The sequence below is a fragment of the Podarcis cretensis genome (genome assembly GCF_951804945.1).
Source record: "Podarcis cretensis genome assembly, chromosome: 11".
In the NCBI taxonomy this organism is placed as follows: Eukaryota; Metazoa; Chordata; class Lepidosauria; order Squamata; family Lacertidae; genus Podarcis; species Podarcis cretensis.
Window position 1 is genome coordinate 9,646,894 of NC_137180.1, and position 15,092 is coordinate 9,661,985.

Sequence of the window (15,092 nt, forward strand, 5' to 3'; positions counted from 1 at the left end):
AAAAGAGGCATTCCCTTCCATTAGAGAATGGTGAATCCTTAATTTAAAATAATGTTTGTGTTGTGTTTAATCTAAAAGTGTAATATAAACACGTGCGTCACCTTTTTCTTTAGAACTATTCCCTCACATGGAAATGTGTATATTTAAACTGTTAATTAATTAATGCAACTTATCAGCAATTTCATTAGGCTGCCCTAATTTCTACCTCTCCTCCTCCATGAAATCATATCAGGTCTGTTTTCCCTGTCTGTATTAAACTGGCTCATCCAGATTTCTAGTTGCTCTGTTGCTTTTGTCTGAGAAAACTCGCTCTGTTCCACTGAATTGGAAAACTGCTTGGTCCTGTGTTTTCCAGGGCCCTCATGTTGTTACCGTAGTCTCTCTTGTTGTTACTGTAGTCATTGGAATTACTGCACAGCTGATCTAAGCTCACTTTATTTTGACAGGTTGCTTAAAAAACCTGCAAGAGCTCAATGTGAGTTTTAATCGCTTGAAGGCTGTCCCTCCAGAACTGGGAGACTGTGAGAACCTGCAAAGACTTGATTTGTCTGGAAATCTAGAACTGGCGGAGCTACCGTTTGAAGTAAGATTTTTGATCTCACTTTTGGTAATCAATTTGGGTAGTGAGATGATGATGATGATGATGATGATGATGATGATTATTATTTTTAAAACCCATGTGACAAAATTGACTTTCGCAAGTGTAGTTCACGGCACAAAACTGTTTCAATGGCAGTTTTAGAATCCATAAAACTGAAAATCCTTGTTGCTGGAAGAGTAGCCAGAGCAGATGAGTGTCTGTTTTATATATGACTATGTTACAGCTCTCATTGCGCTAGTGAAAAGGAGAGCAAAGTCATGCCAGGAGGTACTTTGTACTGGGCTAATAATAGTGTAATGGGTGTCTGCCAAGAAAAACAAAATTATGCAGACAGCTGGATGCATGCAATCTACTACTACTTAGGCGTGGCCTATTAAAAGCGCATGGCCAGGTTCCAAGGCTGCCATCCACAGCAAAACCAAAAATATTTGGCAGAGGTTCAGTTACATACATTTATGTCTGTGGTCCAGCTAAGATCTTTCTACAAATTACGGAGACATCTCACCATGGAACATTCAGCTCTGTGACAAGGTTAGGTGTACACGCTTAATAGAAGGGGAAGGGATTCATCCTTGTCTGGTCATATCCATGGGGGAGTGTAGAATACTCAGGAATAGAAAGGATTTGCATGTAGTGAGGCCTTCAGTGCCAATCAGGAGAGGCAGGACTGAACCACATGGACCCAACAGTTCGATTTTCTGCAAGGAAGATACATGCATCGGAAAGAAGTTAAAGTCCTGAACAGAGAAGAATGGCAGATTAAGCTGATGAATTATGCCGAAATGGCAAAAATGACCGGAAGAATAAGAAATCAGGAAGACCAAAATTTTAATAAGGAATAGGGGAGATTTATAATCTATTTTAAAAATCATTGTAAACAGTTAAAAACGTTAGTAGGATTGGAACAACACTTGTAGTTTAATGGTGAATTTTGGGATATAATGGAGATGTAAAAGATTTGGATTATTATAAAAGATGCAGGAGGAAACGATTAACAATAGGACCCACAAAGGGGAGGAGGGAAGTCCTGGAGATTCTGTGGAATCTTGTTTTTATGACATATGTTGGATATGTGATTGTAAAATCTTAGAATTGAAAAACCAAATAAATAAATTTGTAGATAGATGCATCCATCTATACATGTAGAGCAAAAGTAGATGCGAAATCAGAGACATCAAATTTGCAGATCTCCCACATCTCACTTGGTATATGCTTTATTTGTGTACAATATATATAATACATTGGAAATTTGTTTAAAGACACCTTAAATAGCCTTCTTAATGCAGTATATTACTAAAATTTGCTGTGGAATAACTGGTATTTTAGACTTACGTTGACACGTAGCTATTTGCGGGTTGGGGAATCCATTTTGTCAAAAGCTCCTTGATTTAATGCGAACAGTTTTTAGTTGCCAAGCATGTGGCTGCAAGCAAGATTTTAAGAAATGTGTTTGCAGGCACTGCAATTACCCTTGGAACAGTGCCAGGTGAGTCTAACAAATGTAGAAGGCAGCAGCAACAAAATTGCTATGCTGCTTCCTATTTCCACAGGGAATGCAACACACATTTTCCAAGGGTGCTAAAGCAATGGTCTGTCTAAAACAGAGCCAACATGGCAGAATGCTTTCTTATGAATCAAGATTGTGGGAGTCAGTGCATTAATTCCTAGAAAAACAGCATTTGCCCTCTAAGGGCAGTTCAAAAATTCACCCTAGCATACAATTCTAAGCACACATCAACTAGGTATAACTAGAGGTGTATCTTGGCTCCGTTGAACCCTTGGTAAGGAGATGGAAGCCTTGGTAAGGCTCTGAGGCTGAGACCATAGACCAGAAATTTGAGAAGTTCATTTCCCACCTGCCTTATTCGCTCTACCAGTGACTTCTTCCACAGTCATTGGGGTCAGATCTGCCTTGCTCTGTCTTCCTTCCTTCTCCTTTGTCAGTCCATCTGTCTGCCTTCCTCAGTGGCGTAGCGTGGGGGGTGCAGGGGGGCCCAGCCGCACCGGGCGCAACATCTGGGGGTTAGGGTTAGGGGGCGCAAATCCACGGGTTAGGGGGTGCAAATTACTTGCGTTGCCCCGGGTGCTGACAACCCACACTACGCCACTGGCCTTCCTTCCTCCCTCCCAGCCACCCAGAGCTAGAGTGTTGTGCTGGTCCCGAGAGTTAACCTTGCAGTGAGGTTCAAGTCCAGTCCAAGGTCGAGGGTGTGGTATGGTGGCTGTCCATCAAAGCTGAAGCGGGATCCAAGGCAGGGAATCAGATGAGGTCAGGAACTCTGGCAGAAGAGCAGGACAGGGTGCAGGCAGGAACAGGCTACCAACAATGTTGCTCCCACAACCTGGGACTGGGGCTGGCTGGCTTTTATCTGCCCCGAGGCATAGGGCAGCCCCGGTCCACAGGTGACTCGTGTCTCCTGGCCTGGAGGCGAGCACTCCTCCTGAGGGAACTTAGTTCCCTCCGCCTCTCTGCCCTGAGCCTCTGCAGCTCAGGAGAGGCTGGAGGGTTTACCGGACCCAGAGGCAACCTCAGCTTCCCCTGACGGGGCTGGGAGTGGAGCACCTGCAGGCAACGGGTCCTCCATCACCTCAGGAGCCAGAGCAGACTCAGCTGGTGCCTGCACCTGAGGATCCAGCACAGGTGAGGACCCTTCAGGTTCAAGCCCCAGCCCCGGCTCAGCTGGTTCTGGAGGTGGGGACTCCTGTGCAGGCTGGGATTCCTCAGGTTTAGCCTCCGAGTCCGAATCCCAGGCCATCACAAGTGTAGAGGCACAATTTTTGTGCCTCCCCCCGGCCTGCACCCTTGCCAGGGGTAACCTCACCAACCTCTAGGTATGCCTCTGTGTGGAACACATTTCTAAGTAAACCTATTGTTCCATGATCAGTCCCTCTGTGTAATTTGTGGTATTTGTAACCTTTTAAATCTGGGATGCAATTATCCTGAATGTTGTTAACAGGCCATTTTAAAGCATACTAGTGAGTGTGGTTCTTCTGTACAGGGAATTCAAATGCTGATTTTAGAGACCTGTGAAATTGCACTTCAACCTTCCCAGAATATTATTAATGTTACATAGAATCATAGAATAATAGAATTGTAGACTTGGAAGGCACTACCAAGGGCCATCTAGGGACGCGGGTGGCGCTGGGGTCTAAACCACAGAGCCTAGGGCTTGCCGATCAGAAGGTCGGCGGTTCGAATCCCCACAATGGGGACAGTCCAGGAATCAGCGTGTTTTTACATGAGTAGAATGTCTCCTTTTATTTAAAATGCACCTCTGGGTTATTTGTGGGGCCTGCCTGGTGTTTTTACATGAGTAGAATGTGCCCTTTTACAGTGGTAACTCAGGTTAAGAACTTAATTCATTCTGGAGGTCCGTTCTTAACTTGAAACTGTTCTTAACCTGAAGCACCACTTTAGCTAATGGGGCCTCCTGCTGCTGCCGTGTCACCGGAGCATGATTTCTGTTCTCATCCTGAAGCAAAGTTCTTAACCTGAGGTACTATTTCTGGGTTAGTGGAGTCTGTAACCTGAAGTGTCTGTAGTCGAGGTACCACTGTATTTAAAATGCATCTCTAGGTTATTTGTGGGGCCTGCCTGGTGTTTTTACATGAGCAGAATGTGTCCTTTTATTGAAAATGCATCTCTGGGTTATTTGTGGGGCATAGGGATTTGTTCATTCCCCCCCCTCCAAAATATAGTCTGGCCCCCCACAAGGTCTGAGGGATGATGGACCGGCCCTTGGCTGAAAAAGGTTGCTGACCCCTGGCTTTAAAATATCCAAGGAACGACAGTCTCCAACCTTCCAAAGGAGATCATTCTAGTGTCAAACAGCTCTTACTTGTCAGAAAGTATTTCCTGATGTTTGGTCGGAATCTCCTTTCTTGTTACTTGAAGCCATGGGTTTGGAGGTTGTGGACTCCTTCCTTGGACTCCTTCCTTGGAGGATTTTAAGCAGAGGTTGGGTGGCCATCTGTCCTTGAAGCTTTAGTTGAGATTCCTGCATAGCAGAAGACTGGACTAGTTGAACCTTGGGTTCCCTGCCAACTCTACAATTCTATGATGCTAGGAGGTGTGAGAGAAAGTTAATCCTGGCATTATGTGTATTTAATTTATCTGGGTTTGCATTTCTGTATTACATTTCCTTTGGAGATAATATAGTTCCATCTTTGTTGAACCCATATTCCCATTGCTTCCACAAAGAGGGAAGGCAGGGTCATGTAAACCATCTGCCAAATATTTTCACTTGCCCCTGCAATGTTTGCCAAACGTCTGTCAATCTAAGGAAAGCAGCAGCTGTGTTCTTTTTCTGGGGGAAGGGCGTGGTTTTGGGGTGGTGGGATGGGCTGATATTGGCATAGCATATAATTCCCAATATTAGCAGGAGGGTGTGAAAATGGAAAGGGCAGGTGGTGAGGTGTCAGTTGTCAGAGGAGATTTGTGGAAGCATTAGCACTGCGTGAGCTTCTATAAATGTTTGGGAGATGCTAGGGCAGGGGTAGGCAACCTAAGGCCCGAGGGCCGGGTGTGGCCCAATTGCCTTTTCAATCTGGCCCACGGACGGTCTGGGAATCAGCGTGTTTTGACATGAATAGAATGTATCTCTGGGTTATTTGTGGGGCCTGCCTGGTGTTTTTACATGTAGGGCTCTGCTTTCCCTTGAATCACATTAGTGAGGCTTAGAGAGGCGTCTTGGTTTCTGGGCAACCCAGTACATCCATACGCACTGCCTAGGTCACTTTGGTGCTGCTAACACCGGAAATGACTGGCAGAATCCGAGACCAGGGAGAAGAGTCGGTAGAAGATTGGAAGAAATTTAAAGATTATTTACAGAAATATTGTAAAATTAAGGAATGTTAGAAGGATGTTGGAATGAAGTTACGGTATGTGGTTTTAGCAGTAATGTTATAAAGGAGTTTTTAAAGATGGATTGTTAACAGTTGAGAATGCAAAGTTATAATATATTAAGATAAATTATTAAGATAAAAGCAAAAATGGAAAGGATTTGCTGAAATAACTAATTGAACTAGAATGCAAAAAAGGGGGGTGCGAGGAGGTCAGGGAAACAAGCAAATGAAAGTCAGGATATGGAAAGGTTGATTTGTTTTTGATTGTTTTTTGTGTTTTGTATTTTTTCCTTCTTTTTTCTTTTCTTTTTTATTCTTGTAACCTTTTTGAAACTTTAATAAATATCATTTAAAAAAACCCAAACCTTAGGTGCTGCTAACACAGCAGTTTGACTTCAGCCCCACAATAATAACAATACTTTTATTGTCAATGTAAAACCCGTGTGCAATGAAATCAACCGAGCCTCCTTCCCCCCACAAAACACTCAATCTCTTTGCACTCTGTGTGCTTGTCGCACAACACACCAACCCCAAAAGTCAGTTGCACTATATTATTTTCCGTTCAGCAGCCTAACAGCCCATGGATAGAAACTGTTCTTTAGCCTGTTGGTACGACTGATTATACTTCTGTATCTCCTGCCCCAGGGTAATAATAATATTAATAATAAAAATAAATTTATATTTATATCCCGTCCTCCCTGGCCAGAGCCAGGCTCAGGGCGGCTAACACCAGTAAAATTACAATAAAAAACACAATGGGGGGGGGAGCAATTTTAAATATAGGTTAAAAATACAGTTTAAAATGCAGCCTCATTTTAATAGTAGCCCATAGATCAAAACCATAAGGGGATGGAAACATAAGGGTCAGACTGAGTCCAAACCAAAGGCCAGGCGGAACAGCTCTGTCTTGCAGGCCCTGCAGAAAGATGTCAAGTCCCGCAGGGCCCTAGTATCTTGTGACAGAGCGTTCCACCAAGTGGGGGCCAGTACTGAAAAGGCCCTGGCCCTAGCTGAGACCAATCTAACCACCTTGCGACTTGGGACCTCCAAAGTGTTGTCATTTGTGGACCTTAAGGTCCTCCGCGGGGCATACCAGGAGAGGCAGTCACATAGGTATGTGGGTCCTAGGCCGCATAGGGCTTTAGAAGATTAAAGAGGTGCTGACCAGGGTGTGAATCATCCCTGAGACTTTTTCTTGCTCTCCTAAGACATCGATATCTTGCGATGTCATCTAGCAGGCTATCTAGCAGGCATGTTAGAGTTGAAGTTCCTGACCTGGACCTTGTGCAGAGTAGAAATGAATGCTCTCTACCACGAAAAAAGAGATCCAAAAGGTTTGATGGCAAAACGGTCTAAAACTAGTTACAGAATAAAACACTGCAAAAATACAAAGTAACACATTGCACTTAAACAAGCCGGCAATACAGTCCAGTCATCTTTAAGTCCTAATACAGTCCATCAACTTTCTTCTCTCTGGTCCCAGAGAGAGATCCAATGCAAGCAACTTGCTTGCTCAGGATAGCTGAGCTGAGCCACAACTGCTGCCGCCTCCAATACCTGCTGAGATTATGGGTTTTCAGGTTTCCCAGGGATGAGTCATCACTTAGCACACACACTGAAATGGAAATACTGCTGTAACACACCCTGGCCCCTTGTGGCGAAAAAAAAGTAAGAAATGATGATGTTGCTGATGCACTTTAAATAGTTGATAGTGTATATTAGGAGCAGAGGGAACCATCTTGAACCAGAAATCCAAATCTTAGGCACGAACAATCTGAGACTCACCAGACCAATAATATATATTACTGGCACAAAAATGGAAGCAAGAAGAATTACCGATGAAAGAAGAGTGGCAAATGAAATTAATGGACTATGCAGAATTAGATAAATTAACAGGAAGGATTCAAAACCTGTGGGACCAGAGATTCTTAGAAGACTGGAGTAAATATTTTAATTATTTAAAAAGCAACTGTAATCAACAGATTATGCTAGTAGGATTGCAAGAAGTTCTGTAAGGAGGATTATGTGAAATATTGCAAGGAAGATTATGAAGAGAACTATTAGTTAATGTAATAGAGAGATTAAGAAATGCAGAATAAGTGATAAAGAACGGAAAATTTTCAGAGGTTGCTGATGGAAGTCTAAAATATTGTATAAGTTAAGAATTTATGTTAAATGGTTGTTGGAAATGATATGTTAAAAAATTAATAAAAATGTATATATATATACACCGTATTTTTCGCCCTATAGGACGCACTGGCCCATAGGACGCACCTAGATTTTTTTTTGGGGGGGGGAAATAAAGGAAGATTTTTTTATTCCCCCCCCCCCCGTGGGGCTAGGGCGGGGGAAGCCCGAGCTTCCCCCAACCCCAGCCCCCAGAACGGGTCCCAGAGCGATGCCGAAGCTGTGTGCTGGGCTGGGGGGATAGCTTCCTGAAGCCTGGAGAGCGAGAGGGGTCGGTGCGCACCGACCCCTCTCGCTCTCCAGGCTTCAGCAAAAGCCTGCATTCGCCCCATAGGATGCACACACATTTCCCCTTCATTTTTGGAGGGGAAAAAGCGCATCCTATAGGGCGAAAAATACGATATATATATATATATATATATATATATATATACACACACACACACACACACACACAGAGAGAGAGAGAGAGAGAGAGAGAGAGAGAGAGATTGAGACTCACCAGACCAAACTCCACCTGTCCCTCTGGGCTTGTGCCCTCCAGCATTAAAAACCAGTCATGAAGGGATTTTTTCACATCCTTCTAATGTCCAAGAGTTGGCCAAATTTGAAGGAGCAGTCAGGAGCACATCTCCAAGTGCTAATTTTCAATATCAACAAAGGCAAATGGAAACGAAAAAGATATTTTGAAAAAGTTTGCTCAGTGCTTGTGAAGATTTATTGGATCGATTAACTCCCTTTCTTTCAGGGCTGTCAAGGAACACCTCTAGTTACGCATATCTGTGGGGAAAACTGTGCCACCCGCATAAAAGAATTCTATTCCAGTCAGGAATCTGCTTACTTAACAACGAAATTATTTCTTCTTCTTGCCAATAAATGTCAGACTTTGGCTAGTATCTTTCAGAGGGTTTCTTTCAACAACCATACAAGTTATAAAAGTTGGATTGAAAGTTCATCATCACGTGTTATATTCAAAAGGCACAATGCTGCTTTATGGCAAACCGGATCTGCTATTAGCTGAAGGATAAAAAAAAAAGTAGCTTTCCCAGTTGTGAATATATGATTCAGTAATGCTACATGTAAGCAATTGCCATTCTGCTACACCAGCATCCATCAAACAGGCAGATAACATCTCCAACGTATCAGTCATTGAAATGTTGCTGCTATAATAGCACATTGCCAAAGATCAGTGTCTTTTAGCTATGCCTTAACATTTACCTCCCATCGTTTCCCTTGACATTTATTTAGCATCTGCCATTGCTATCCTATTCCAGGGTTCCATTTTACTGATATTATCTTTGAAAATGTTCTCAATATTTTCCACCCTGAAGTGAACAATCACTGATTTTTCCCCCTCTGAGGGGAGAAAGCAGCTAACTAGTGTTTTGTAGTTTGCAACATAACTGTATCTTTTGGGGGTAAGGTGTGTGTGTGGGGGGGGTTATATTTCTCAAATATGAATGTTTGCAAATAAAATTACCTCTGTAAGAACTTCTTGCTTTATGTTTCAGAAAGGTTTTCTTTTTTTAATGGCAGTTTATGTCAAACGAACCAATAGCTTACATTGCAGTAGTTCCTACTTAAATCAAAATATTGTTCTTCTTGTTGTTGTTTAGCAGTCTGGTTTACAGGGAAAACAATTCTGTATTAGCTGGTTCTGCAGCCTGCAGAAAGGACACTGAAAAAAGCAGCAAATTAAGGGCAGACAAACAAAATTATTGGCAGGCCCTGACATCTAATGCTTCATGGGTGGGCTAAAACCATTCTTGCTTACTTTGTCTGCTACATTTATTTGCATGTTTAGACCTTTAACCTCCCCCTTAAATAAATTCAGACAAGATTCAAATTTTGGTTTGGTTTTTGGCAGAATTTAGGCCACAACTTTATTGATTACAGCAAGTGAGCGGTTGCATAGGCTCTGGTTTGACTAGCTCCCTGCACCGTGGCAGGTAGCGCTGACCCAGGGCACCAGCATAGGTCGGCCAAGGGTGAACACCTGGATAAGCAGAAAGCCGGGAACAGGCTATGTCCACCACCCAAATGCCCCCCTGGACTCAGGCACGGGCACAACCCCCTCTCAGGGGTTGACCAAACCATTGAGTCCCTGGACTCCTTTAATGGAAAACCCTTCACATAGGGATGGCGAGAGTGTTCTCCCATCCCTTTCACCTGAACCAGAGCCTATCCGCAACCTTACAAGTTGTGATGATTTGCTACGTGGCCGGTGAAACCCAAATGACACCAGCCAATCAGCCAAGTGGGGGAAATTCCTGCCGTACCCCTGTCCCAATGACAGACAACACACAACAGCATAGCAAGGGCAAGGGCAAGCCCTAAATATAGGGAGAGGTGGGTGGGTGTTCCGATGCACTGGCCCAAAGAGGAAGCTCAGAGTCACGTGCATGGGCATATATAGGTCCCTCGATCTGTTTGGCTAGTGTCCCATTGGCCTGATTAAACCCAGCATCAAGGGACCTACCTATTGGGTGTTGTGGCTTACCAATTGTACCCACCTACAACACAGGGTTTGGTTGTCAGGTCACACCACAACACGTGCCCTCTTTGAGGGAGGACACGATTTATGTATTACTTGAGTATCCATGGTTGACCTGTGTCCTTTAAATTTGCAAAGCAAATATTCATACCCAGGAAGGACCACTTAATAGTTAAGGCACAACAAATCTATGTTAAGTGGTTCTTAGTACATACTTTTACTTAAGAGCATAAGGCGTGCTTTGTTGAATTAGGCCAGTGTCCCTTTAATCCAGCATTCTTTGCAAGAAACAGCCTTTGCTACATGATCCACAGCTGCCTATCTCCTGTTAATCCCTGATTTAAACCTTGTGTCGGCTGTTTATCAGTGGCTTTCCTCGCAGGCTCTGTCAAACAGTGTTGGACACAAGGATAATTCACTCATATAAAAATGTGTCTGTGCCCTACTTGGGGCCAGCTCAGTCATTACAGGCCCAGATGGAATTGGCCAAAAATTGTTACCCTGAGCCAGCACTCCACATAATGGCTTTAAACAGTTCAAAGCCACTTTCCACCTTTTTCTACCTAATTGGGAAGATTCACTTTTAGCCAGCACTGCAAAGTCTTGCCAGCTTTTGGTACTGGCATGGAGAATCTCTGTGCTATCAAGTCAAACAATGGGGAAAATGGCTTTCAAATATTTCAGCCTCTGTGTGGAGTGAAGCTTGTTGTTTGCTTGGTTGGGGGGTTGATTCTAGCTATCATTTAGCCTGGAATTGGCTTTTTTGTTATTTCTGTTTTAATTCTGATTTTATCAAAATATCATTGCCAATCCATTGAAAACATTATTGTCAAAGACAGAGGTCCTCTGGCTGGGTCAGGATGGTATGGGGATGAGGAACCAACTCCCTTCTCTTGCGGGGGCCCAATTAGTGCCATTGCCTTCCGTTAAGAGTTTGGGTGTAATCCTTGACGCTTCCCTTTCCACGGAGGCGCAGGTTACAGCAACAGCCAAGGCAACATTTTTCCACCTTCCCCGCATCAAGCAGTTGGTCCCTTACCTTTCCCGCCCCGACCTGGCCACAGTGATCCATGCAATGGTCATCTCCAGGCTTGACTACTGTAATTCGCTCTACGCCGGGCTGCCCTTGAAGCTGTCCCAGAAACTCCAGCGGGTGCAGAATGCTGCAGCGAGGCTCCTCACAGGGTCTCTGCCATGGGAGCATATTCACCCAGTGCTTTTCCAACTGCACTGGCTCCCGGTGAAGTACAGGGTCAGATTTAAGGTGCTGCTTTTGACCTTTAAAGCCCTTCACGGCCTAGGACCCTCGTATCTACAGGATCGCCTCTCCTGGTATGCCCCATGGAGGACCTTAAGGTCCATATATAGCAACACCCTAGAGGTCCCGGGCCCTAAGGAAGTTAGATTAGCCTCAAACAGAGCCAGGGCCTTCTCAACTGGCTCTGGCCAGGTGGAACGCTCTGCCTCATGAGACCAGGGCCCTGCAGGATCTGATTTCTTTCCGCAGGGCGTGTAAGACAGAGTTGTTCCACCTGGCCTTTGGCTTAGAATCAGTTTGATTCCCTCCCCCTCTTCCTTTTCCTTTCTCCTCCTATGATGAGGCTGTATTCTAATGTTTTAATGTTGTATCTTAATCTCTTAAATTGTATTTTAAACAACTTGTTTTTATTATTGGTTGTTAGCCTCCCTGAGCCCGGTCTTGGCTGGGGAGGGTGGGGTATATAAAAAAAAAAATTATTATTCTTATTAATTAGTCAACTCTTGCTCTGCACAATCAGGCCGCTTTATTTATACTGCTTCTTTATTCAACTTCCCCCACATTTTTTTTTAATAAATATGAAATAGCAATATTTCACACACACAAAAATATTGAGAGAAAATTAGCAATTAATCTTCTCTACGCAGAAAACAGGAAACGAGCTGATTCATCATTAACACCATGCCATACCATGTTGATCAGGATGCAATTAGAACCAGAAACTGCAAGGAAACTGCTTAAACAGTAGACCTGCAATGTACTCTGGGGCACAGGTGAATTTAGGGGAACATGACTGGTTTGGTTACACTGGGTGTAGAGCCTCAGGGACATCACAACTATTATTTAGAATAAATTAGGCGGTGGGGGGGGGCAAATTCTGGCATTGCACAGGGCACTGCTGAAATTTGAGACCTTTGTACCCTCCACTGGTGGGGGTTACATTTGCATAAAGCCAAAATCACGCCTAGTTAAAACCCATTGGGTTTAAGGGCAGGTGGGATTGCAGAAGTCATTTCCCCTGGAACCCCAACCCCTTTCTGCCCCTTAATTTTTATATTTTTGCCACATATGTAAATCTGAATGTGCACAAGCTAAATGTGCGTAAATTGTGGTCTTACTGTAATTTATATTGCTGGGGGACTTTTGTGGAGCTTTAGCATCAGTCGTGACAGGGTGGGCAGGTCTAGGATCTGGGGAGCCTTCTCATCCCACAAAACATTGCTAAGAGAAAGGACCATATTGTTACATAGCTCCAATGAAAATCCTCCCCCAAGTTCTATGGTTTAAATACAACATGTCAGGGAACTGCCATCAGGGCCAGAGGGAGAGAGCGGGCTCCAGAGGGATTCCAGAGAGCGTCCCGGGATGGGGAGAGGCAGCCCATCTTCTGGGGAAGGGAATCAGCGTAGCACCAGTGGAGAAGGGGGGCAGATGGGGGAATCGGCGAGGCGGTCCCATGACTCCTCGCCGGGGACCAGCGGGGAGAGGAAGGGTCCTCCGCTGCCCACACCCTCCTTGCGCAGAAGGCTTCCGTGCAGGGAGAGTAGGCAGAGACTAGGCATCAAAGAGCTTCTTTGCTGGAAGAAGTTCAAGAAACACCCACTGATGGATTCTGCCAGCGATTGAGACAGCCACGGGCAAGTGGCTGTCCGGACAGAAAAGGTTCACTCAGGCAACCCAGCCAGGTGTGGCACCGGTTTACGCACGAGCAACCCCTAGAACCATTACACAACAGATAACAGGGTCACTTATTGTTATGTACTAAGCTTGGATCCTAGAACATTAGGCAAGTAGGATCCTAGAATGCAACAACTGATTGGCTTGCAGGAAAAGACCAATCATGCTCCAGGAGGAAGTTAATCAGCCTATTAGGCTGGTTGGATCGTAGAATGCAACAACTGATTGGCCTGCGGGAAACGACCAATCAGGCTCCAGGAGGGAAGCAGAATCAACCAATCAGACAGGACTCATTGTGTAAATAATGTCTATAAAAGCCTGAGGTTTGGGGGGCAATTCAAACACTGTTTTACAAGCTGCAATAAAAAGCATAAAATCACTACAGGACTCCAAATATATTTCACTTATATTTCAAAATTAACAATTCCAGTCCAACGTTTCATTAGCTTGACTGAACGTTTTCCGCTCAGCTTTTGTCAAGGGCAGATATTTAAACATCCCCAGAAACATTGCACATGAATGTGCCGGACACGGTAGAACATATTCTTTTCTACTGTGTATTGTACAACCAGCTGCTCAAATGTTCGCTATCCCCTTTTTTGGGTAGCCCAACTTCGCAGCACAATTAAAATATCAGATGCTGTCTGCCTGACATTAACCCGGAAATAACCTCAAGGGTGGCTGAGTTTTTGTCAATAGTTTCTCTTAGAGTGGTGATTGGCACCATTTAGCAAGAAGAAACTCCAATGAAAATCCACATTATTGCATATTTTAACATGGTTGTTTATTTGTATATATTTTAAAATTTTGTATCTGGTTGTTTTATGATGGCCTATACTTGCACTGCCTACTAAAGGTTTGGCAAAGTAAGTATTGTTACATAGTGCCTTTCTTCAGATTGACATTACATTACATATATTACATACAAAACATACAAAACATACATCACATATCTCACCTTCACCACCCCTTCCACCTACCTACCAACAAAGAGGCTGACATACTGTGGTTATTCACTTCCAACCAGTCTCATTGTTTAATTTTTGTCAATCTTTAATCTATGCACATTTCATATTGCTTATTATGTTTATCCTTTATGATAATTACTTCCTTTCTCTCGTCTAACTTTTCTCTTCCTTTCAACAACAAATTGTTGCTTTTTTTGTGTTGAACATATGCTATATGATAATTTATGGACCTAATACTGTAGATATCTAAAGCCATTTGCACATAACAAAATATGTATTTTATCAAAGTAATTGTTGAACTAAATACAATTAAGAAGAAGTATATTAATAGTGAAATACAATTAAGAAGTAGTATATTAATAGTGAAATAATTATTAAGTTCTAACTTAAAATGATTGGGGGCCTATTACTTACATCACAGGAGCCTATACAACACCAAACTCTGTTGCTGTATGTAGGTTTTATTTCATTTGTTTTTTTATCTTATATTTTGGAAATGTACATTTCCCTTTAATTTTTTGGGGGGCCCACAAAAGAGTGGGGCCCTAAGCTATAGCTTGTTTAGCTTATACGTAAATTCAGCACTGGGTTGGAGGAGAACTGGCCTGGTGAGATGGGTGGCCAGGCGATCTGCTGCCTCACCTGATCTACTCCTTGAGCCATGATGCTGATCTTGGATCATGGTTTGGCTGGCCCTGTGCAGGTTTCAGCTTGTTGGAATATGGCACATGAGTTGAATTTAATTGACTATATAGCTTTGTTTCGGAGAGGTAGCCAAGAACTAAAATGATCACAGGCCTCTCATTCTGACATGCTACGAAATGGGCAGTTCACATTAAAACTACAAGCAGGTGACCTTATCAGCGGATCCTTTTCAATGACAATAAATAAATAAAGCAGAACTGAAAACACACCCATTAATCAAACAACTCTTTCCGTTCAAGGATGTGGCGTCCTTTTCTCTCAGCCAAAACTTTCACTGCCAGAGAGTTGGGAAGCAAAGGAACGGGGGTCTTCTGGAATGTTGCACAGGCTATATTTTAAAGCAGAATGATTAAGATA

At 43.5% G+C, this 15,092-nt stretch overlaps 2 protein-coding genes across 5 annotated transcripts in view; one reads left to right on the plus strand and one right to left on the minus strand.

Moving 5' to 3' along the window:
• The window catches only part of LOC307227059 (cryptic protein-like), a 384,101-nt gene that overhangs the window by 106,391 nt on the left and 262,618 nt on the right, over window positions 1–15,092 (minus strand). The gene's annotated exons all lie outside the window — the stretch shown is intronic.
• The window catches only part of LRRC2 (leucine rich repeat containing 2), an 81,683-nt gene that overhangs the window by 46,941 nt on the left and 19,650 nt on the right, over window positions 1–15,092 (plus strand). For both annotated transcript variants that reach the window (XM_079996132.1, XM_079996131.1), the window contains exon 5: window positions 447–583. In XM_079996132.1, coding sequence (XP_079852258.1) covers window positions 447–583 — 137 coding nt within the window. The remainder of the gene's footprint in view (window positions 1–446; window positions 584–15,092) is intronic.